General features: G+C 43.7%; 1 protein-coding gene across 1 annotated transcript in view; it reads left to right on the forward strand.

Moving 5' to 3' along the window:
• Nucleotides 1-23536, forward strand: part of ABCA4 (ATP binding cassette subfamily A member 4) — a 137311-nt gene that overhangs the window by 39580 nt on the left and 74195 nt on the right. The window contains exons 11-15 of the mRNA XM_061183907.1: nucleotides 6469-6585; nucleotides 7263-7460; nucleotides 19961-20166; nucleotides 20829-21005; nucleotides 23026-23248. Coding sequence (XP_061039890.1) covers nucleotides 6469-6585; nucleotides 7263-7460; nucleotides 19961-20166; nucleotides 20829-21005; nucleotides 23026-23248 — 921 coding nt within the window. The remainder of the gene's footprint in view (nucleotides 1-6468; nucleotides 6586-7262; nucleotides 7461-19960; nucleotides 20167-20828; nucleotides 21006-23025; nucleotides 23249-23536) is intronic.

Here is a 23536-nt window from a genome sequence, read left to right on the forward strand (position 1 = left end):
TTACTGTGCCCTCCTGGTGGTGAGCCTCATGTTTGCTTTTTGCTAAGTGGACTCTTGGTTCCGCCCCCATCCACAGACATCATTGGAAGGCTTGCACCAATGCCCCTGCCTGGCCCTGCCCTCTCTATGCAGCCTACAGTGAGATTTTCTTCCTCACTTCCTGAATTCTATCCCTAAGGGAAGAGTTCACAGTTCTCTGAAGCCTGGCTACCCGGAACAGACAAAGATAGGGAGGAAGGGAGGAAGAGCACTTGCTCACAGGGAGTCCAAATCCAGCTTTAATGAGGTTCTGAGACAATAGCATCATCAATATTATGAGTACCTCTGAGAAACTAAGAAATAAGATTCTGGCAGAGGCTGTTGGTTCCGTCCTGCCCGCGCCTCGTAGCACTGCAGGGCCCAGCATCCCGCTTTGGCTGGTTTGTCGTTCAAAGAGACCACAAATAGGCTGTTTGGCTCCAAGAAACCAACAAAAAGCGGTGTTTTGTTTCATTTTGTTTTGTTTTGTTTTTCCTCGCCATGTTTGGGAAGGAACATCCTCAGCCTGAATTGGAATGGCGGAAAGGGGACTCGAACCGAGAGTCCTGAAATCCGGATTCCTGCTTACTAATTTAGCCGTGTGGATGAAAGGCTCTTGGTGCTCCAGCCAGACATCAGGGCTGTGCCTCTGAGGTAGGAGAGCCAACTTCAGGACACCGGTCCACAAGAGACCTCCCAGCTCCACTTAATACCAAACGGCGAAAATCTCTCAGAGATCCCCGCCTCAACATCAAGACCCAGCTTAACTCAACCAGCAAGCTACAGTGCTGGACACCCTATGCCAAACAACTAGCAAGACAGGAACACAGACCCATCCATTAACAGAGAGGCTGCCTAAAATCATAATAAGGCCACAGACACCCCAAAACACACCACCAGATGTGGACGTGCCCACCAGAAAGACAAGATCCAGCCTCATCCACCAGAACACAGGCACTAGTTCCCTCCACCAGGAAACCTACACAACCCACTGAACCAACCTTAGCCACTGGGGACAGATACCAAAAACAACGGGAACTACGAACCTGCAGCCTGTGAAAAGGAGACCCCAAACACAGTAAGATAAGCAAAATGAGATGACAGAAAAACACACAGCAGATGAAGGAGCAGGGTCAAAACACACCAGACCTAACAAATGAAGAGGAAATAGGTAGTTTACCTGAAAAAGAATTCAGAATAATGATAGTAAGGATGATCCAAAATCTTGGAACTAGAATAGACAAAATGCAAGAAACATGTAACAAGGACGTAGAAGAACTAAAGAGGAACCAAGCAACGATGAAAAACACAATAAATGAAATTAAAAATACTCTAGATGGGATCAATAGCAGAATAACTGAGGCAGAAGAACGGATAAGTGACCTGGAAGATAAAATGGTGGAAATAACTACTGCAGAGCAGAATAAAGAAAAAAGAATGAAAAGAACTGAGGACAGTCTCAGAGACCTCTGGGACAACATTAAACGCACCAACATTCGAATTATAGGGGTCCCAGAAGAAGAAGAGAAAAAGAAAGGAACTGAGAAAATATTTGAAGAGATTATAGTTGAAAACTTCCCTAATATGGGAAAGGAAATAGTTAATCAAGTCCTGGAAGCACAGAGAGTCCCATACAGGATAAATCCAAGGAGAAACACACCAAGACACATATTAATCAAACTATCAAAAATTAAATATAAAGAAAACATATTAAAAGCAGCAAGGGAAAAACAACAGATAACACACAAGGGCATCCCCATAAGGTTAACAGCTGATCGTTCAGCAGAAACTCTGCAAGCCAGAAGGGAGGGGCAGGATATACTTAAAGTGATGAAGGAGAAAAACCTACAACCAAGATTACTCTACCCAGCAAGGATCTCATTCAGATTTGATGGAGAAATTAAAACCTTTACAGACAAGCAAAAGCTGAAAGAGTTCAGCACCACCAAACCAGCTTTACAACAAATGCTAAAGGAACTTCTCTAGGCAAGAAACACAAGAGAAGGAAAACACCTACAATAACAAACCCAAAACATTTAAGAAAATGGGAATAGGAACATACATATCGATAATTACCTTAAATGTAAATAGATTAAATGCTCCCACCAAAAGACACAGACTGGCTGAATGGATACAAAAACAAGATGCATATATATGCTGTCTACAAGAGACCCACTTCAGACCTAGAGACACATACAGACTGAAAGTGAGGGGATGGAAAAAGATATTCCATGCAAATGGAAATCAAAAGAAAGCTGGAGTAGCAATTCTCATATCAGACAAAATAGACTTGAAAATAAAGACTATTACAAGAGACAAAGAAGGACACTATATAATGATCAAGGGATCGATCCAAGAGGAAGATATAACAATTGTAAATATTTATGCACCCAACATAGGAGCACCTCAATACATAAGGCAAATACTAACAGCCATAAAAGGGGAAATCGACAGTAACACAATCATAGTAGGGGACTTTAACACCCCACTTTCACCAATGGACAGATCATCCAAAATGAAAATAAATAAGGAAACACAAGCTTTAAATGATACATTAAACAAGATGGACTTAATTGATATTTATAGGACATTCCACCCAAAAACAACAGAATACACATTTTTCTCAAGTGCTCATGGAACATTCTCCAGGATAGATCATATCTTGGGTCACAAATCAAGCCTTGGTAAATTTAAGAAAATTGAAATCGTATCAAGTATCTTTTCAGACCACAACTCTATGAGACTAGATATCAACTACAGGAAAAGATCTGTAAAAAATACAAACACATGGAGGCTACACAATACACTACTTAATAACGAAGTGATCACTGAAGAAATCAAAGGGGAAATCAAAAAATACCTAGAAACAAATGACAATGGAGACATGACGACCCAAAACCTATGGGATGCAGCGAAAGCAGTGCTAAGAGGGAAGTTTATAGCAATACAAGCCTACATCAAGAAACAGGAAACATCTCGAATAAACAACCTAACCTTGCACCTAAAGCAATTAGAGAAAGAAGAACAAAAAAACCCCAAAGCTAGCAGAAGGAAAGAAATCATAAAGATCAGATCAGAAATAAATGAAAAAGAAATGAAGGAGACAATAGCAAAGATCAATAAAACTAAAAGCTGGTTCTTTGAGAAGATAAACAAAATTGATAAACCATTAGCCAGACTCATCAAGAGAAAAAGGGAGAAGACTCAAATCAATAGAATTAGAAATGAAAAAGGAGAAGTAACCACTGACACTGCAGAAATACAAACAATCATGAGAGATTACTACAAGCAACTCTATGCCAATAAAATGGACAATCTGGAAGAAATGGACAGATTCTTAGAAATGCACAACCTGCCAAGACTGAACCAGGAAGAAATAGAAAATATGAACAGACCAATCACAAGCACTGAAATTGAAACTGTGATTAAAAATCTTCCAGCACACAAAAGCCCAGGACCAGATGGCTTCACAGGCGAATTCTCTCAAACATTTAGAGAAGAGCTAACACCTATCCTTCTCAAACTCTTCCAAAATATTGCAGAGGGAGGAACACTCCCCAACTCATTCTACGAGGCCACCATCACCCTGATACCAAAACCAGACAAAGATGTCACAAAGAAAGAAGACTACAGGCCAATATCACTGATGAACATAGATGCAAAAATCCTCAACAAAATACTAGCAAACAGAATCCAACAGCACATTAAAAGGATTATACACCATGATCAAGTGGGGTTTATTCCAGGAATGCAAGGATTCTTCAATATACGCAAATCAATCAACGTGATACACCATATTAACAAATTGAAGGAGAAAAACCATATGATCATCTCAATAGATGCAGAGAAAGCTTTCGACAAAATTCAACACCCATTTATGATAAAAGCCCTGCAGAAAGTAGGCATAGAGGGAACTTTCCTCAACATAATAAAGGCCATATATGACAAACCCACAGCCAACATTGTCCTCAATGGTGAAAAACTGAAACCATTTCCACTAAGATCAGGAACAAGACAAGGTTGCCCACTCTCACCACTATTATTCAACATAGTTTTGGAAGTGTTAGCCACAGCAATCAGAGAAGAAAAAGAAATAAAAGGAATCCAAATCGGAAAAGAAGAAGTAAAGCTGTCACTGTTTGCAGATGACATGATACTATACATAGAGAATCCTAAAGATGCTACCAGAAAACTACTAGAGCTAATCAATGAATTTGGTAAAGTAGCAGGATACAAAATTAATGCACAGAAATCTCTTGCATTCCTATACACTAATGATGAAAAATCTGAAAGTGAAATTAAGAAAACACTCCCATTTACCATTGCAACAAAAAGAATAAAATATCTAGGAATAAACCTACCTAAGGAGACAAAAGACCTGTATGCAGAAAATTATAGGACACTGATGAAAGAAATTAAAGATGATACAAATAGATGGAGAGATATACCATGTTCTTGGATTGGAAGAATCAACATTGTGAAAATGACTCTGCTACCCAAAGCAATCTACAGATTCAATGCAATCCCTATCAAACTACCACTGGCATTTTTCACAGAACTAGAACAAAAAATTTCACAATTTGTATGGAAACACAAAAGACCCCGAATAGCCAAAGCAATCTTGAGAACGAAAAATGGAGCTGGAGGAATCAGGCTCCCTGACTTCAGACTATATTACAAAGCTACGGTAATCAAGACAGTTTGGTACTGGCACAAAAACAGAAATATAGATCAATGGAACAGGATAGAAAGCCCAGAGATAAGCCCATGCACATATGGTCACCTTATCTTTGCTAAAGGAGGCAAGCATATACAGTGGAGAAAAGACAGCCTCTTCAATAAGTGGTGCTGGGAAAATTGGACAGGTACATGTAAAAGTATGAAATTAGAACACTCCCTGACACCATACACAAAAATAAACTCAAAATGGATTAAAGACCTAAGTGTAAGGCCAGACACTATCAAACTCTTAGAGGAAAACATAGGCAGAACACTCTATGACATAAATCACAGCAAGATCCTTTTTGACCCAGCTCCTAGAGAAATGGAAATAAAAACACAAATAAACAAATGGGACCTAATGAAACTTAAAAGCTTTTGCACAGCAAAGGAAACCATAAACAAGACCAAAAGACAACCCTCAGAATGGGAGAAAATATTTGCAAATGAAGCAACTGACAAAGGATTAATCTCCAAGATTTACAAGCAGCTCATGCAGCTCAATAACAAAAAAACAAACAACCCAATCCAAAAATGGGCAGAAGACCTAAATAGACATTTCTCCAAAGAAGATATACAGAGTGCCAACAGACACATGAAAGAATGCTCAACATCATTAATCATTAGAGAAATGCAAATCAAAACTACAATGAGGTATCATCTCACACCGGTCAGAATGGCCATCATCAAAAAATCTACAAACAATAAATGCTGGAGAGGGTGTGGAGAAAAGGGAACACTCTTGCACTGTTGGTGGGAATGTAAATTGATACAGCCACTATGGAGAACAGTATGGAGGTTCCTTAAAAAACTAAAAATAGAACTACCATACGACCCAGCAATCCCACTACTGGGCATATACCCTGAGAAAACCATAATTCAGAAAGACTCATGTACCAAAATATTCATTGCAGCTCTGTTTACAATAGGCAGGACATGGAAGCAACCTAGGTGTCCATCATCGGATGAATGGATAAAGAAGATGTGGCACATATATACAATGGAATATTACTCAGCCATAAAAAGAAATGAAATGGAGGTATTTGTAATGAGGTGGATGGAGTTAGAGTCTGCCATACAGAGTGAAGTAAGTCAGAGAAAAAGAAATACAGTATGCTAACACGTATATATGGAATCTAAGGAAAACAAACTAACAAAAAAAGGTCATGAAGAACCTAGTGGCAAGACGGGAATAAAGACACAGACCTACTAGAGAATGGACTTGAGGTTATGGGGAGGGGGAGGGGTGAGATGTGACAGGGTGAGAGAGTGTCATGGACATATATACACTACCAAATGTAAAATAGATAGCTAGTGGGAAGCAGCCGCATAGCACAGGGAGATCAGCTCAGTGCTTTGTGACCACCTATAGGGGTGGGATAGGGAGGGTGGGAGGGAGGGAGATGCAAGAGGGGAGAGATATGGGAACATATGTATATGTATAACTGATTCACTTTGTTATAAAGCAGAAAGTAACACACCATTGTAAAGCAATTATACTTCAATAAAGATGTTTAAAAAAAAAAAAAGAAAAAAGAAATAAGATTCTGTCAATCTGGGAGGCTGGGAAATAGCTGATTGTTCTGGGAAATATCAATCAACTGAGAAAATAAAGACACTTCCTTGAAAAGCCTTTCCTAAGTATTGAGGGTTTGTGACAGGAAAGGTACAACCAAGATTCTCTCTCACTTTTTCTCTCTCCATCCTTCTGCTGTCTCTGTCTGGTTTTAGGCCAACTCGACGTTCGAAGAGCTGGAGCGTTTCAGGAAGTTGGTCAAAGCCTGGGAAGAAGTAGGGCCCCAGATCTGGTACTTCTTTGACAAGAGCATGCAGATGACCATGATCAGAGTACGGATGGCATTAGAGGTCGGGAGGCGGGGGGAGGAGAAAGGCCAGGAAAGTTCCATTTGTTTCCTTTGCCCAATAGAGGGTTAATCACCCCTGGAGTTAGATCAAAATATAATAAGCACCAGTTTTGGAAGCTGTCATCATGTGGAATCACCAACTTTGGGTGGGATATAGGTTTCTGAAACTCTGGGGAAATGTGAAAACCGCCATAAGACCAGTGACCTCCTGAGGTTTCTTGCTGTTATGAATTCACTTGAGGGCCTCAGATTCAGAGGGGCATCTCCCCAGGGGGCCAGCTCTGTAACTGCAAAAGGTGGTTGAGTGTGTCTCTCTGGTCTCATTTTCAGTTTCACAAAACCAGGAGATAAGAGTCCTGCATAGCAGGGATAATTAAAAGGGAACCAAAGAAAATCCTTAAGAAAAAGAAAGCTTCCTATATACCATTTCCCTGCCCCTCTCCCCCATCCCCACGTAAACGTCTCCCCTCTGTTATAGAGACCTATGTATTGGGGGGAAATGGGATATAGATAGATATGCCTTATGATGGAAGAAAACCCACTAGATTTTTAGGGAGCCTTAAAGTCTATCCTATTTGTTAAAAATTAGAAATGGCCTAAAAACAAGACCAAAGATCCTGTGGAATTCTAAATGCTGTAACTGTATTGCTTCTTCCCAAGGACACCCTGGAGAACCCAACAGTAAAAGCCTCTTGGAATAGGCAGCTTGGTGAAGAAGGTATTACTGCCGAAGCCGTACTGAACTTCCTCTATAGAGGTCCACGAGAGGGCCAGGCTGATGACAGGGACAACTTCGACTGGAGGGATATATTTAACATCACTGATCGCACGCTACGCCTGGCTAATCAATACCTGGAGGTAAGGGCAGCAAGCCACCTGAGGGCCACATTGGGCCCCTCTAGGACAGCCCTGTAGGTGGAGCCAGAGATCCCTTAGGAAGTCAAGTGGTCTTGGGTTTCAAATCTCATTTTCCCCACTGAAGAAACAAGAATTCCCACAGCCCCCAGAGATGGATCCTGTTCTCTAACAGCTTATCCACAATTAAATAGTTCCCTCTTCACATCTTCTGCCTCCTAACAGCTCCCTGACTCCTCCTTGGCTACTCCTTCTGCCTTGTAGCTCATACAGTGTTGTGTCTGTCCTCAGCCATCTCCTGTCTGCCATTGCTTCAGTGGCTGTCCATTGGTAGTGTCCACCAAACCTCAAGTTCCGAGGTCCCCCTGCCTGCTGGACACTCCCACCCCCGGGTTATATAGGCACATCAGCCTCAACATGTCCAAAACAAATCTGTATTCTCCCTACCCATAAAGCCTCTCCTCCTCCAGCATTGCCTGTCCTGATCACGGTCCCCTGCAGTTTTCCAAATTCTCAAGCTAGAGGTTTAAGGGTCAACCTTAAATCACCTTCCACTCAACAGCTCTCATTTACTGTGTAACCTTTTGCCAAGCACTGTGCTAAGCGCTTTTACGTACCTTAGTTCATTCAGTCCTCTGATAGCTCCATCAAGTGTATGCTATCATCATTCCCACTTTACAGGTGCAGAAGCTGAGGCTTAAAGAGTTTAAATAAGATCCCATCTCACAGCTATTAGGTAGAACAGACAGGATGCAGATCCGGTGTGCCTGAATTCAGAGCCTGCCGTCCTGACCCCTCCACTGCCTCTGTTACATCCAGTCACTGAGCTTTGTCTCCTCATCTCTAGGTATTTCTCAACTCCTCCTCTTGCTTGCCAGGCTCTCTGAGCCCCAGAGGCCTTGTCATCTCTCCACTAGCCTGTTCTAAAGGCTCACTCCCTGGACTCCAGGGTCCAGTCTCTGTTGGTTCAGGCGCTTCTCCACGCTGACACCAGAGTTACATTCCAAACACACATCTGCTGGCATCACTGTCACTCGTACAATCTTAATGACTCATCCTCAGGGAACACAAGTCCCTTCCAAACCTGCTCCAGCCCACCTTCCCAGCCTCTGCTCACTCATACACCTTCAGCTCTGCTCCACAGGTCCTTCCACCACCCTCAGGGACACCCCAGCTTCTCATGATTTCATTCTTTGCAAATGGCTGTTTCTCTGCCTATTTATGAGAGCCTTTTTGCTTAAATGAAAAAGAGAATTTACTGGTTGACATAACCCGGAAGTTCAGGGGACCTAGGACACTGTGTCCTTCCATCTTACCTTTCTGTTTGCCTTGGCCCAGCTTTGATCTCAGCCAGACCCTTTCCATTTGGTAGTGTGTCAGCTGCTCACAGCCCTCAGTGGTCATCTTTATCCCAAAAACTACACAGAAAGAGGGAGTGGCTTTCCCATAGCATACATAATACTCCTAGAGAGTTCTCAAATTGGCCTGGCCACTCTACCTATCCCCAGTCCCTCAGCGGATTGTGTACCACCACGAGGTAAGGAAAGCACAGTTGGCTTCATCTGAGTCTCATGGACTGAGCAGGATTACTGTGAATTCGGGGAGGGTATTTCCCCAAAAGAAGAAACACAAGGCAGAGAAGTCTGAAAGGACTTTTCCTTCTCCATCTATTGAGCTTCTCTTCATTCACTGTTTGAGACTTAGCTCTCAAATGTCACTTCCGCTTCGACATAGGTTAAGTCATTCACTCCTCTGTGCTTCCCTGGCCCCCTCTTTATATCTCTTTCAGACCGTATTCAAGTTAGATTCAAGTTAGCTGTTAACATGTCCGTCTCTGGCAGATCAGCAGGCTGGAGTTATCAGAGTCAAGGAGCCCATCCTAGTTATTCTTGAATTTTCGACCTCAAACTTCCAGGGAACATCTCCACCTGAGGGCTTATCACACCTGCCACTGGGCCTCATGTCATATAGAACCATTAGCAGGTAGAAGATGCTCTGGGCAATAGGAGAGGGAATTAAGCCAGTGGCCCCCAAGAGCAAGCCCCTCTCCCCAGACTCCTTGGTCCTGAGGATAAATAACTAGTGAGAAAAAGCCCGGCACCAGCTGTCACCACGGTGCTCTTAAGGACTCCCTGCTGCCCTTGGCGCCACCAGAATTTCCCTGGAGTGTGTGATGCTCTGTCTCCAGAACCATGGAAATATTAGCACAGGCTCTCTAGGTGGCCTTTCAGCAGGGGTCAGGTGTGGCAGCAGCACAGCCAAAGTTCAGGTCATTACAAAGTGATTCCCAGCTTGTCTGAAGACAAGAATGACCATGGGTGCTTTTTATAAAACAGATTTCTGGACACAAACCCAGATCAACTGACTCAGAATTCCCAGGGAAGAGGCCTGGTAATCTGTATTTTTACAAACCTGTTGGATTGGTGGGACCTTGGATTCCCCTTGTACAATTACTCAGTTGACATCGTCTTCTTCTCACGGTGCCTCTACCAGCTAAGTCCCCATCCCTGGCCATGCCCACCACCATCCACCACAGTGCTTATAATACAGGCAGGATTTTTTGGATGGGGTGCAGATGGAGGCACTCTGTTCCTTTATTCTTGCAGAATAGAGTTCAGTGGGTCTCACAATATTTTTGTGAGGTACTACGTATCAGTATAAAGAATACTTCTTAGGTTTGACCTGACATTTGCATGGTGATGTAAAGGGCTTGTTTTCTTGAAGGATCATTTTTTCCATGTAGCTTGTGCTTAATGTAGCACCAGGCACCCAACAGATACTTAGTATATATTAAAAGGTTAAGAATTCAGTCTCTGGAGCCAGACCACCTGGGTTCAAATCCCTGCTAGCTGTGCCTCAGTTTCTGCATCTGTGAAGTGGGGATATTAATAATACTTACCTAATAGGCTTGTTATGAGAATTAACTGAGTTAATTCATGCAAAGCACTTAAGACAGTGCCTGGCATTTAGTAAGCACTTAATAAATATTAACTTTTTAGTAAAATACAAACAAACAAAAAATACTGTTTGGGAGGAGGAGAGTGGAATTAGTGAAATCAGGCCCAGCCACTGAGCCACTCCTGGTGCTCCTCTAGGGATTACAAAACTGCTAATCGCATCTCACATAAGCCACCAACACTTCCCTGGGGCCTTGCAATCGCATTAGCCCAGCGAAATGCTCCTAAGCAAAGGCCGACACTGCCACAGGTCAGTGGCCTGCCCCAGGGGTTCCTAAAAGGGGTTTTGATGGTGGCAGAAACCCAGCAGGTAATTATGCTGAGGTTTCTGATCTTCCTGCCCTGGGGAGCAGGGGAGTGGGAGGAAGGAGGAAAGTGATGGGGAATGAACTGAAAGGAGAAGACGGGGCGGGGGTGGGGGTGGGGGGGTTGGGGGGGCATTGTTGAAAAGCGGTAAGGTAGAATCCAGTCATTACAACTGGTCCTGGAATTTTCCGCTTTTGTCCTTGTGTTTTGGGAAGTCTGGAGGAGCTTTGGAAACTCCCCAGCTCTCATCCTGAGGACTACTCAGTAGCAGACAGGACATGAAAACCTCTTCATGATGGCCTCTCCAGGACAGGGCAGCAAGCATGTTCCTTCATAGGCTGTTCAAGGCTTGACTGAGCCTCTCCTTTTCAGTAATATGACTTTCATTAAAGAGCCTTGAGAACTTCTGGGCCAGCCTTGATGCCTACTTCCCTGCCTATTCCAAAAACGAAAAAAATCATTTCAGGAAAATTCAGCAAAAATACTCTAAAATGTAAATTATGTCAGTTCAGGTCAGTGCTGCACTCAGATGTGGTATTGAACAACAGAAGGTCCAAGAACTAAGAGCAAACTTTTAAGCCTTTTGTCATTACAGGAAAGGGGAGTGATTCAATAAGTTTTCTCTTCACCTAATAGAAGGGCTAAGTCCTCTTTCTTTCTGCTCGGGGTGAGGCCTTAGTTACTGGACATTCCACTGAGTATCCTGGAGAGTGTCCCATTCCTCCGGAGCTGCCTTGCTTGGTCATTGTATGCCATGTTAAGCCACTGCTTGGGGAACCTTCTCACCTGCCAGTGAGGATAAATGGGCCTGGATCTCTGCCCATGAGCTACATCACTCTGGGAAAGACACTTTACCTGCTAAGGCTCAATTTTCTTATCTGTAAAATCCAGATAGTTGTTGTTAAAGATAAAGTGAGTGAAGCGTGCAGGGCACTCAATACATTTGTGCCATTGACTAGTTAAATCTGTGTATAAATTCTCTGCCCCCGATTCCCCATCTCTTAGGTGGGGCTGTTAGTGCCCCCCTTTCCAAGCGGCTGTGAGGATGAGATTGGAGAGGGCTGGGCACATAGTAGAGCCATTTGATGCATGGCAGCTCTTGCTATGAACCACAAGGATGTCCACCCTTGAACCACAGACCACGTGAGGAATGTAGCTTTTTCTCAGACTCACTTTGTGTAAGCATTAACCAGGATGTGAAGCCACTCTTCATATTAACCTTGTGAATTGGCTTAGAATCAGGACTTTCAGTCCATTCCTGAAGGCCCAGGAGGATGTCTCTGGGGCCATTCTGGCCCTTCTGTGGACAGTGGTTCAGTGGCTCCAGAACTCTTTTTGTCCTTGGAGCACGTCCTCAATAAAGGGCTTCTATAACCTTATTCATCCCATAACCATGTTTAGTCTTTCCCCTGATCCCCTGCCCTTAGCAGGGAAAAAAAAAAACCAAGAATAAAAGACAGACTTCCTGGTCAGAAGGTGGGCAGTCAACCAGGGAAAGGGGTGAAGGTGACATTTTGGGAGCATCACATCTCTAACACGTGGGAAGAGTCATCTCTACAGGCCTTCTGATCACCTTCTCCAAGTCTAAGGAGGCTGAGGGCAAATGAGTCTTCATGTAGGTAAATATCTTAAACTGGTATGTGTATACGCTTACATTCATAATTTATATGTCTTATTCACATATATTTTTCTTCTGAGAAAAGCACAATTAGAAAAATTCCTCTGATAACCCTTTAGTTTAAACAAATATCCACACCCCTCCCCTTTGATTTCTTTGTTTAGCGAAGGGTTAGGCCTGGCACAGATGGAATACTATTTAGAATTCACAGTGTATTTTAATTTCATAGTATATTTGAATTTCAGGTCTTGAATTTAGCATCAGAAAGCTGAATTCAGCCAAACTTTAATATGAAAATACCTCTGATCAAGGCATAAAATTGTACTTTAACCAGTTACAACTTCCTTTCCCTAAGTCTTGAAAAAACATGTATTCATTAACTGCTTTTACCTCTGCTGTCAACACACTCAATATATGTGCATAACTCTTTATTATCTACATGGTGATTATCTTGTTGATGAATTATCAGTAGGGGGATTTTTGTGGACCACCTTTCCTCTGTACCTTGCATGGTCCTGGCCACATGCCACCACCACCCAACCAGAATGTGCTCAGGGAGCGTATTTTTCAGGCTAGCCTAAATAAAAATAGGATTAGGAAGGTAAAGCTACTGATCATGTAATTTACTTTAGTTAGATGTTTAGGGATTCGCATAATATCTGTCCTAGTGCTTTCTTCTGTTGATTCATTGTCTCCAAATGTGCATTGGGAGGCTAGGGAGAAGTCAGGGGAAAGGTCAGAAGGGTACAAAAGTCTACACCATTAGAGCAATATTATTTTAAGAGCCATGAACTGGATCATAAGCAACTCATGGGCAATGACCTTATTTTATGGCTCATCGGTCTCTCAGAAACATAGAACTGGGCTGAGGAAGGAGAACACAGTTTGGGGAGGAGGGGGGCTGGGCTCGAGTTGTAGGTAGAAGAAAGGAACTTGTATTTGAGCCTGCTGTGAGCCAGCCACTATGTTGGGCCCTCTTACATGTCATCTCATGCAACGCTCCTAACTACCTGCCCAGCAGGCGTAATTGTTATCATTTTATAGAATTAAAAACTAACTTGCCTAACATACCACAGCAGATAAGAGGTGGATCCAGAATTCTAATCCAGACCTGTCTGGCTCTGAAGAGGAAGTTCTTTCTTGTACCACAAGGGGCATATTAGTAGGGGGTTCAGTCAGTATTGTTTGGATAAATTACATAATGAGTTGGATAGGGACAGCAATTATTTTGTTATATTCAGAATAACAGACACTATTGTGATTCAGTCTTTTCTGCTTGGAAATAACTAGGTTTAGAGTAGGAAACCAAAGAGATTTGAGCTCATTCAGTCATTCATATATTCGCATGAATTGAACTACCTACCTCTGAATAAATACAATTAATCCCTGACCCCTAGAAGCTCACATTCTATTGAGAGAGATAAGCTTGTCATTAAATAAGGCCTTAGTAGTGGTATCTCAAGGAGCTGCTAGAATTCAATCTAATGGAGGAGAAACAAGTTACACAAATCCGAAGTCAAAATGTCACAAATCCTCCAAGGACTGTCAAATATCTTCCAAATTATCTCTGAAATCCCCCTTCCTCACCCTTTCCATGTATGGCCTCTGTTTACTAGGGCCTGTACCATCTCTCCTAGCTGGTCTCTGGGCCTCTGGTCTCTCACTGCTTCTGTTCAGCTCCCAGACTGCCTCCAGTGAGATCTTTCTGAAACCCCAGTCTTGCCATGATGTACCAGCTCTGTGATTTCGGGCAATATCACTGTTCCCCTGCCTGAAAAATAAGGATGATAAGTGAAGCTACAGCTAGGGCAGTGTTCACCAGTGTGGCTGGACTGGGTGTTTGTGACTGGCAGGTCCTTTCAATGGTCAGTGCCCAGCTCTGCTGATTATTAAATATTTTGAATATGGTAACACTTACCTCCCAAAGTTGTTGGAATGGTTAAACAAGAAAGCTTTGAGAGCTAAAATCCCCTGCCGTCGTCAGCCAGGCTATTCTGTCTTTCCTTGGACCTAACTACACAGGAAGCATCACCTGGTGGCTTTGTCCTAGTGTGAGTCTTCATGCTCCAACCTGACCTTTTTATTTGTTTCATTATTGTATTTATTTATTTTAGGAACGGACATTTTTTAACAGCTGTGCATTTCCTATCCCTTTGTTTTCCTGTCGTGGTGCATTTCCTCACTCTTTGTGGTTGAACATTTCAGATGTCTGTTCACGGTGCCCGGTGTGTTAGATAAAATGTATGGCAACGCCTTTGGCCTCTACCTCACCATCTCAACCAACTCAAACAGCCCAAAACTATTTTATCCAGTGGCTTTTTCCATGTGTTGGGAAACAAATCTTGAGTGTTATGGTCTAGATATGCCAGGAAATTCATTCTGGGATGTTTGCCCACATCCATTGGCATTTTCCAGAAGGAACCCCACGTGTCTCCAGGTCCACCAGCGGGACCACTTGAGACCTCAGTTGGCATTCATCAGCCGCTTTGTTCTCAGCCTGAGTGTGGAAGTCAAATTTGTAAGAGGCAGGATTGTAGAGGCAGTGTCTCTCAGGGTGTAGTGCTTTTCTTATCCCTCACATGTCCTGGGTGTATTAGTCAAAGTACTGTGTCAGCACAGAGTGCCAATCCCCTTTGATTATCAGGTTCAAGCAGAAAAAGAGATTCTTTCTCTCTTTGCCTCCACTGGACATCGTTTCCCACTTAATAGATAATTTATCTATTATTTAATGTGTTCGAATTAGAGTTGGAGAGGTCACAGTTGAAGAAGGAAGCCTGCTGCTACTGCAGCTTCTTCTCCCAAGGTAGTGTTTGATTTAGCTGTGTAAACAAGTGACTGCATTCTCCAGAGGTCTTAAACACAGCTGCCTGCCCTGGAGAGAGCCACACCTCTTCCGCCAGGGTGCACTCTGGTTCCTGGTGAGTATCAGCAAAACAACAAACAAGGAATTGTAGGATATGTGTGGGCTTCAAATGGCAGTGGTCCTGCCACCCAGATTTTGGCCACAGTAGTTGGGAACGGAAGGAGACAAGGAAACCTCTTCTCTTGCTTTACTGCCCTTGGCTATCACAGGGCGTTATAACAATTCTCTTTGAGATTCTGAATTCTGCTTGCAAAATTTGCCCAGAATCTGCCTCTGAAGCCGTGAGACAATGAATTTTTAATCAGTGAAGATGCCCTTTGAATTTCTTTCCCAGTACTGGTGCTATTTTTATGCTGAGCCTCTTACACTAGCCATTACTTACCTACCTACAGTATTCTTCCCTAACATCCATGGTCACACAGTTTCTCTCTGTGTAGAACCAAATAGCTTTTATAAACAGACTCTGTGGCTTCAGTCTCATTAGAACCTACTATGTGTTAACTTACAAGCTAATCAGACCACACCAGATATGTCAAAATCCATAACCTTGGTTAAGGGTTTAGTCATTCATCATTGCCTCCCAAACACACTCATGTACACACTCTCATCAATATACATGCTCGTTAGCCAAGATCTTAACTTCAGGGACCAGAGCAAGTACCAAAAGGGAACGAGGTCATTTGCTGTTAGCCAGGTGGCCTCCCCATGAGAATGCAAGGGTACATCATGAGTCATACCTCAGTGGATGACCCAGGGAGTTCTGACTCATGTCCAAATCTGCAATTGCTCTGCCTTGACCTCAGGAAGATGTTCTGGATTAGCTTCATAAGACCTTCCTCTGGTAGAGTTGTCTGACTTTCACCTAATGGCCAATGAGCAAGCTAGTGAACACCAGTGGCTTAGGACCCACCCCACTGCCACCCTCCATTGCCCAGGTGGACACAGAGCTTTGGCTTCTGTCCGTAGCATTGTTCTAACTAGATGAGTTGCTATAGATCAGCTTGGGATGGGTTATGTTCCCAGCCATATTGTTTTTAAAAAATAACTGCCTTCTTCCCCAGACAAGCAGCTGTCATAAATGAAAGGTAACCTGGCAGGGGCTTAAAAGCCACTAGACTCTTTTGATTTTCAAGATATTTTGCAAAAACAGTAATAAAAATGGTAATCATTGAGTCCTCATTACTTGTGAAATAGTTTAGTATCCTACATGGTTAAAACACAGGCTCTCTCCAGAGGAAGTTTGCTCATCATGCCTCTTAAGAGAGCTTGGAGTGATAATCATAAAGTGGTTGTGATGATTCAAGGGGTTAATATAAGCAAAGCCCTTGGACCAGTTTTGGTCATATTGTGAGCCTGCAGTAAGCATCAGCTTTTATTCTTACCAGGCGGCACTGGCTGGCCCTTCCCAAACAAGTTCATGTGATCCTTAGAACACACCTGTGAGGTAGGCGTATCTCCAGCTCGCAGATAGGGAAAGAGAGGCCACACAGTTAGGAAACAGCAGAGTGGGGATGGCATTCAAACGCTACCCTGTACCATCTTTCCAAAGATGATAATTCAACTTTGAAAATGGGTCAGATGTTTCAGGGTAAAAATGAGTGTTTGAGAACCTTTTGGTTTTGTTTTTCCAGAGAGTATCAGGGTACCAGTCTAGGGGGATACAGCAGGAAACATGACTGTGAATCAGCTGCCTGATAAAAGAGCCAGGATGGAGCCCACGTCATTGCAGGACTCAACGATATCACTGAAAACATCAGCGCTTATTCCAGTATAGATTTCCCTTTAAGACATGAAAGGAGAGTTCAAAGAGAATGGGCTAGATTGCTCGGAAAGTCACGTTATTAAAATGTGTTTGTTTTTATTAGCTTTTTTGCTTCACTGAGAGTTATACTCTTACTAACTTTATATCAAAAATTCACCTTTCACTAATTTCTCCTAGTTTACCATCTGATTTTGGGTGCACAGGATTATGTTCAAAACACACAGTAGTAAAGTTATATTTCTTGCAGCATTTGGGACTTCTAAATTTGAATTAATTCAATTCAGTAAACACTTATTGAGTCCCTTTCATGAGGAAATACTGTTCCAGAGACCTAATGAATAAGACATGGCCCCTGACCTCCAGGAACTTACTGTCTCTAGAGCTGTGCTAACCAATGCAGTAACCACATGTTGCTATTTAAATTTAAATAAATTAAAGTGAAAAAATCAGTGCCTCAGACGCACTAGCCACATTTCAAGTACTCAATAGCCATATGTGGTTACTGGCTACCATGTTGGATAGGGCAGAAATAGAACATTTCCATCACTGCAGAAAGTTCTACTGGACAGTGCTGATCTACTGGACAGGGGCCAGAGACCTTGTTTAGGAATTCTGTTGCTCCGACTTCGTAGTTGGAGTATGGCTTACTCTTAGAGCAATGTGAAGGGACAGCAGCGCCCTTCAGGCTTGACACTTGAAAACATGGATTCATATTCTGCTTCTGACCTATACTGACCTGGGGCAAGGCCCTAGGATGCCAGTTTCCTCATCAGTAAGCAAGCACATCAGACTGTAAGACCCCTCTATGACTCTGTCTGTCCAAGTGCCCTGTGATGCTATGAGGGAATTGGTAGAATACTCTGTGTGTGTGTGTGTGTGTGTGTGTGTGTGTGTGTGTGTGTGTGTCACAGCTAAAAGAAACTGCAGAGAATTTCCATCTCCCCAAGAACTTTCATGATTATTTTAGAAATTTAATTTCAAGTTCACTCTATTTGTCAATACTAAAGCTCTATATATGCAGTCCTAAACTCGACAAACTGATTTAAAAGAAGAGAGAGACAGATTATTTTAAAATAGAGAGATAAGTAATAGCTGTGCTCTCTTACTTTGCAAGACAATCGTGAGCACGTGGAGAGCCTGTGGATCAGGCTTTGCCTGTGGCTCCTGGTGTGGGAAGAAGTCTGGGCCTGGCGTTGAAAAATGGGGAGAGAATGCAGGCTCTGCCACTGTCTAGCTGCGTGACCTCTGGTAGGTCTCCTCTTCAATAAAATGAGGATTCCAGGTAACTAACTCACAGGCTCTGTGGGAGAGTTAATGTGTTCCTTTAAGCCTGTGTTACATCAACAGCCTTCTAACCAGGCTTCCTGCTCCCCCTTCCCACCACCAGTCATCTTTCAGAAACTTGGTCTGATCTCATATGTCATACCTCTGCTTAAAACCCTACAGTGGTTTCTTGTGGCTTTTTAGGGTTTGCCAGGAAACTCCTGATTTTAGCATGGAAAGCCCTGCATCCCATGAAACCTCTCAGTTGGCCGGTCACCCTGCAAACCCAGCAGGGCAACTGACCTGGTCCCCACCTGCCTTCTTAGTACACATCTCTTACCTCTCACCTCTGCTCACCTACGTTCTTCTCTGTACATTGGCTCAAGCTGGGGAGTGTTTGACAAAATGCTGATGACTTGGCCCTGCCTCTTGAGAATCTGATTTCATTGTTTGGGGTGGGACTTGAGTATAGTTGTCTTTTTAAAGCTCTGTGGTGGTTCTAAAGCACAGCCAAGGAAGGGAACCACTATTCTATTCTTGCAGGTCTCCGGAAACCCTGAGAGCTGTTCCCTGTGCCTGAGCTGACCTTTCCCTTGCTTTCTTCCCTTGGCTAATTCCTGCTTATTCTCATCCTGCTCAGGAGTCTCTTCCTCCAGGCAGCCCTCTGGGACACCCCCGCCTCCTGCCCTGGTAGACTTAGCCTCATCCCTCCACTGGGCTGCTAGACTACCCTAGGCTTGCTTTCACCAGCACCTGATCATTCTGCATTCTGATTGTTGGTTTACTCCAAACTTCTCCCTCATTAGGTCTGGAGTTTCTTTCAGTAAGAGATTTTATCTTTCCTCCTTGTATCCCTGGAGCCAAGCAGGCTCTGGCACATTGCAAGCTCTCAGTAAGTATCCCATGAACAGATTAATCAAGACAAGGCCAGCTGACCTCTTGTGAGTTACATTCTAAGAAAGAAACATCGCACAATAACCCCAGTGTATTATAGAAACAGGAGGTTGATAAAACACATCCAAGTACAATACAATGCTTTAACAAATCTGTAAAAGTGGACAACTCCCAATATTCAAATTTAAAGAAATTCTTAGTTTTGCTCTTTTCTGGGTAATGATTTTTTTCTCTTCCGGGGGAGAAAAAAAAAGACATGTTGGGAAATTCCTCCTCCATCCTCATTACCTGTCATAAAATTGTAACTGGAAATGATTTCCCTGACGAAATCACTTTGGCTTTCTGTTATTTTCTTTCTTCCTCCTTGTTCTTGCCTCAGCTGGCCATCCTTGTGTGTTTGCAGAGAGGCAGGAAGGTTTACCGCTGGGACTGTTTCTCTCTCTCTTTAAAACTCTTTTATTAGCAGGCTTTCTGATCTTCAAAGCAGCTTGTATCTGATGTGACCCCACTCCCTCGACTCCCCATGCTGGGGAGTGAGAGCTGGGAGTATTTTTGTCATTTTGACGACTTGCATACTTGGACAGCCCGATAGTGCGGTCCTCACTAAATCTGCAGGGATGAGAGCAAGTCAGTGTTCCTAAGCCCCCTTTCACCCCCAAATCTAGACACATTGAAAACTTGACACCAGACCCCGGAGTTAAGCAAACAGTAAGTTTATAGGTCTCCTTGCTTTTGACCCATCCCCTGGGGCAGCAGCCCTGATCCTCTGCCATTTTCTTGCAGTTGAGTCTTTGCAGGTGGTGCTCCTCAGACTCTCTCAACCTTTGTGATTATCCACAGTGCTTGATCCTGGATAAGTTTGAAAGCTACGATGATGAATTTCAACTCACCCAACGAGCCCTGTCTCTGCTGGAGGAAAACAGGTTCTGGGCTGGTGTGGTATTTCCTGACATGTATCCCTGGACCAGCTCCCTACCACCCCATGTGAAGTACAAGATCCGAATGGACATAGATGTGGTGGAGAAAACCAATAAGATCAAAGACAGGTGATGTTTCAGGAGATCTCAGAAGGCCTGGGCATCCCCAGTGATGTATGAGGCAAGGAAAGGGGGCTCCTGTGGGCTCAGGCCACCCATCTCCTTCAGGGGCAGAAAGGTTACTCAGAAAGGCACAGAAGCACTTTGATATCAAAGAACTAAGCTAGACAGTAGATCCTGCTAGTTGGTGGGACCAGGAGAGTTCAGCTACCGTGTCTTTACCCCCTCAACTCAGCACTTGTCCCTGGCTGGCCTTTGTGCAATTTGGAGATGAAAACCTCTAGGTACTGAGTTATCTTCACATAGAGATTCTGCAAATGAGGTTTCACCAAAGTCACTGGGAAATTACATTTGGTACAGAGCAGGGGATTGAGACTGGACTCAGCCTGTAAATCAATTAAATTAAGGTAAATCAGAGGAAGTAAGATATTTTGTAAAGCTCAAAGTGGAGTACTTGAATGAAAGCAGCAATTACAAATCGTGCTGTGGCTAATGTTCATAACTGAGATTTAACCTGTGAACTGGAAAATATAATCAGATAGTGTGGAAAAGTTCAGGGGAAAGTTTCAGGAGAGTGAATACAGAGTCCCCTCGTGCTTATGACCAGTGAGTGAGCTGTCCATTCCCATTCCCATTCCCATCCTTTGTCCCTCTCTCCGGTTTCTTCTTAGGTACTGGGATTCTGGCCCCAGAGCTGATCCTGTGGAAGACTTCCGATACATCTGGGGCGGGTTTGCCTATCTGCAGGACATGGTTGAACAGGGGATCACAAGGAGTCAGGCCCAGGCTGAGGTTCCAGTTGGAATCTACCTCCAGCAGATGCCTTACCCCTGCTTCGTGGATGACTCGTGAGTCTGAGGTCCCAATCCCCCTCCAGGACAAGCTGATCAGGTTGCTGGGGTGGGGTGAGGTGGAGGTGCTCCCCAGGCTTCAATCTCTTTGGAGAAAAAAACCCCGGGGCCTGGGGCTGGCTCGGGGAGAATGGAGCTCTGATTGAGAAGCCTGCTTCTCCTCGACTCCAGGCAGGGTCAGATGGACAAGTAAAGTGGGAGAAAGGAGCTGGTGTTGTGGGTGGAAAAGGGAAGGTGAAAATTAAAGCAGGGGAAGTGAAGTTGGGGGAGGGGACAAAGGCTTTTAAAATTTCCACTACGTAGTATGTTTGGTATGTGGAAGGGTTCAGGTCAGAGTGTTTGCCCAGTGACTGCCAAAACAGCAAATTAGGACTCTGCATCACAAGTAGGTCCGGTTCCTAGGAGCCTTGGAATAATGCAGCTCCTTCCCTAATTAACATTCTCATCATGTATGCTTAATGAAAAGGTAGAGGGATGTGTTGGATGAGCTTGGGCCCTCCCTGCCTGCCCACCCCCATCCCCAGGCCTGTACATTTGGTGGCCAGTAGCAAACTAAGCAAGTAGCCCACTGTTTTCTGAACATGCATTTGGGGGGTGGTAGAGGGAGGGACAAAGAGGGAGAAGGGGCTGGGAGGGCTCATTTACTATGGTGGATGGGGGCAGAAATGCTCCCAAGGACAGCAGCAGAGATCTGCAGTTGGCTTAGGGATTCAACTCCTAGAAGAAAACTGGGAAGTTCACCATAGTGTACGTGTGGGTTTGCGGGGTTCAGGGAGGAGATAAACGTGCACAACCTGTAAAAGGAAGAGTCAAATTGCCAGCTGGCAAGGTAGTAAAATAAAGCTCAGTATGGGTGTAACACCTCAGTCCAATCCGTTCTCCTTCAGCTCTACAGAAGACTAGAAGAGATAACAGGGGCTGTTCTGCAGTCAGTTTAAGTTTGGACAATAGGCAGAGATGGGAAATGGAGCCGGGGCAAAAGCCCAGCTCTACTTCTAAGATCAGAATAGGAGTAACCGGCAAGGAAGTGGGGTAAACAGTGAGGAGGGGGTAGGGATTCTGGCCATTCAATGTGGGAGAGCCCTCTGGTGGCAGGTCCCAGGCAGGCATTATGAATTTATGGTTCTCTCCCTAGGGCCATCTTGAGTGAAACCCTCCCACGCTGGAATTGGGCCCTTTCTGTGACACCCAACAGTTTTCAAGAAATAATAATCTCATCAAGCACAGGGAAAACATATGTAAAGTTCACAGTAGAGTAATTCCAGAATATCAACTCTGCCCTGCTTACTGGAATGAATATCCATGGATGTACTCCACCAGTACATGGCTGGTGGAGTCAATGACTATTGAATCACTGATTGATTTGTTGCTGGGTCAGTTGCCTTCTGAAAGTGCCATACTGATTAGTTATTTTGTGCCTCTTCCTGTATAACTGGGGTTTGATCCTCCTGGGTAGACAGTGCTTCACTGGCTGACCCCTTGGGGAGCCCAGTTATTGACCTCACCACCACCAGTTCCCTTTATCCACCTTCTTGGGCTTCAGTGTCAGTTAGCATGTATCTACCTATTCCAGTCACATCCTGCATCATCAAGTCTGCAATCCTTTCCTGGGAGATCTTACAAGAAGCTCTATACTATGTAACATACATAGTATGATTTTATTTACACATTTCACTTACAGAGCACTCATCTGGACTAACCAAAAAGCTGCCTGAGATCTTATAAAGAACATCTATACTGTGTAACATACGTAGTACAATTTTATTTACACATTTTACTCACAGAGTTTTCATCTGGGCTAACCAAAAGGCTACAGTCTTGCTCTAAAGAAAAAGTAATCCTTTGGGGCAAAGTGCAATGTATTAAAAGAGTCAAGTCCATTGAGTGCCCGGTGGAGATTTTTCTGCCTTTCCCTCCACCTGGGCTTTGTTCTCAACATATTCATTCAACAAACATTTACTCCACCTCCACCAGGTACAAGGCAATCTACTATTCTGCTTCTCTCCTCTTGCTTTAGTTTTATGATCATCCTGAACCGCTGTTTCCCTATCTTCATGGTGCTGGCCTGGATCTACTCTGTCTCCATGACAGTAAAGAGCATCGTCTTGGAGAAGGAGTTGAGACTGAAGGAGACCTTGAAAAATCAGGGTGTCTCCAACACAGTGATTTGGTGTACCTGGTTCCTGGACAGCTTCTCTATCATGTCGATAAGCATCTGTTTCCTGACAATATTCATCATGGTAAGCCAGATGGAGAAGGTTCAGAAAACCTTGAATAATTTTATTCCTCCCACTTTTCTTCCTGTTAATGAACTTGTGCCTAGATTAGTCATCTGGCCACCAAAGATAGCATGACATGTAGCTGCCTGGCCATTTCAGCCAAGGTGGAAGACACTTAGAGAGGCAAAGTCTTCCCCGAAGAGCCACTGCATCATAGCATCTTCCCTGCTCCCACTTCCTGCCTGGGGAACCACAATCTACATAGATTATCCAACCCCATTACGTGGACTATCTGGAAAAGCTGCTGTT

The sequence above is a fragment of the Eubalaena glacialis genome, chromosome 3 (assembly GCF_028564815.1).
Source record: "Eubalaena glacialis isolate mEubGla1 chromosome 3, mEubGla1.1.hap2.+ XY, whole genome shotgun sequence".
In the NCBI taxonomy this organism is placed as follows: Eukaryota; Metazoa; Chordata; class Mammalia; order Artiodactyla; family Balaenidae; genus Eubalaena; species Eubalaena glacialis.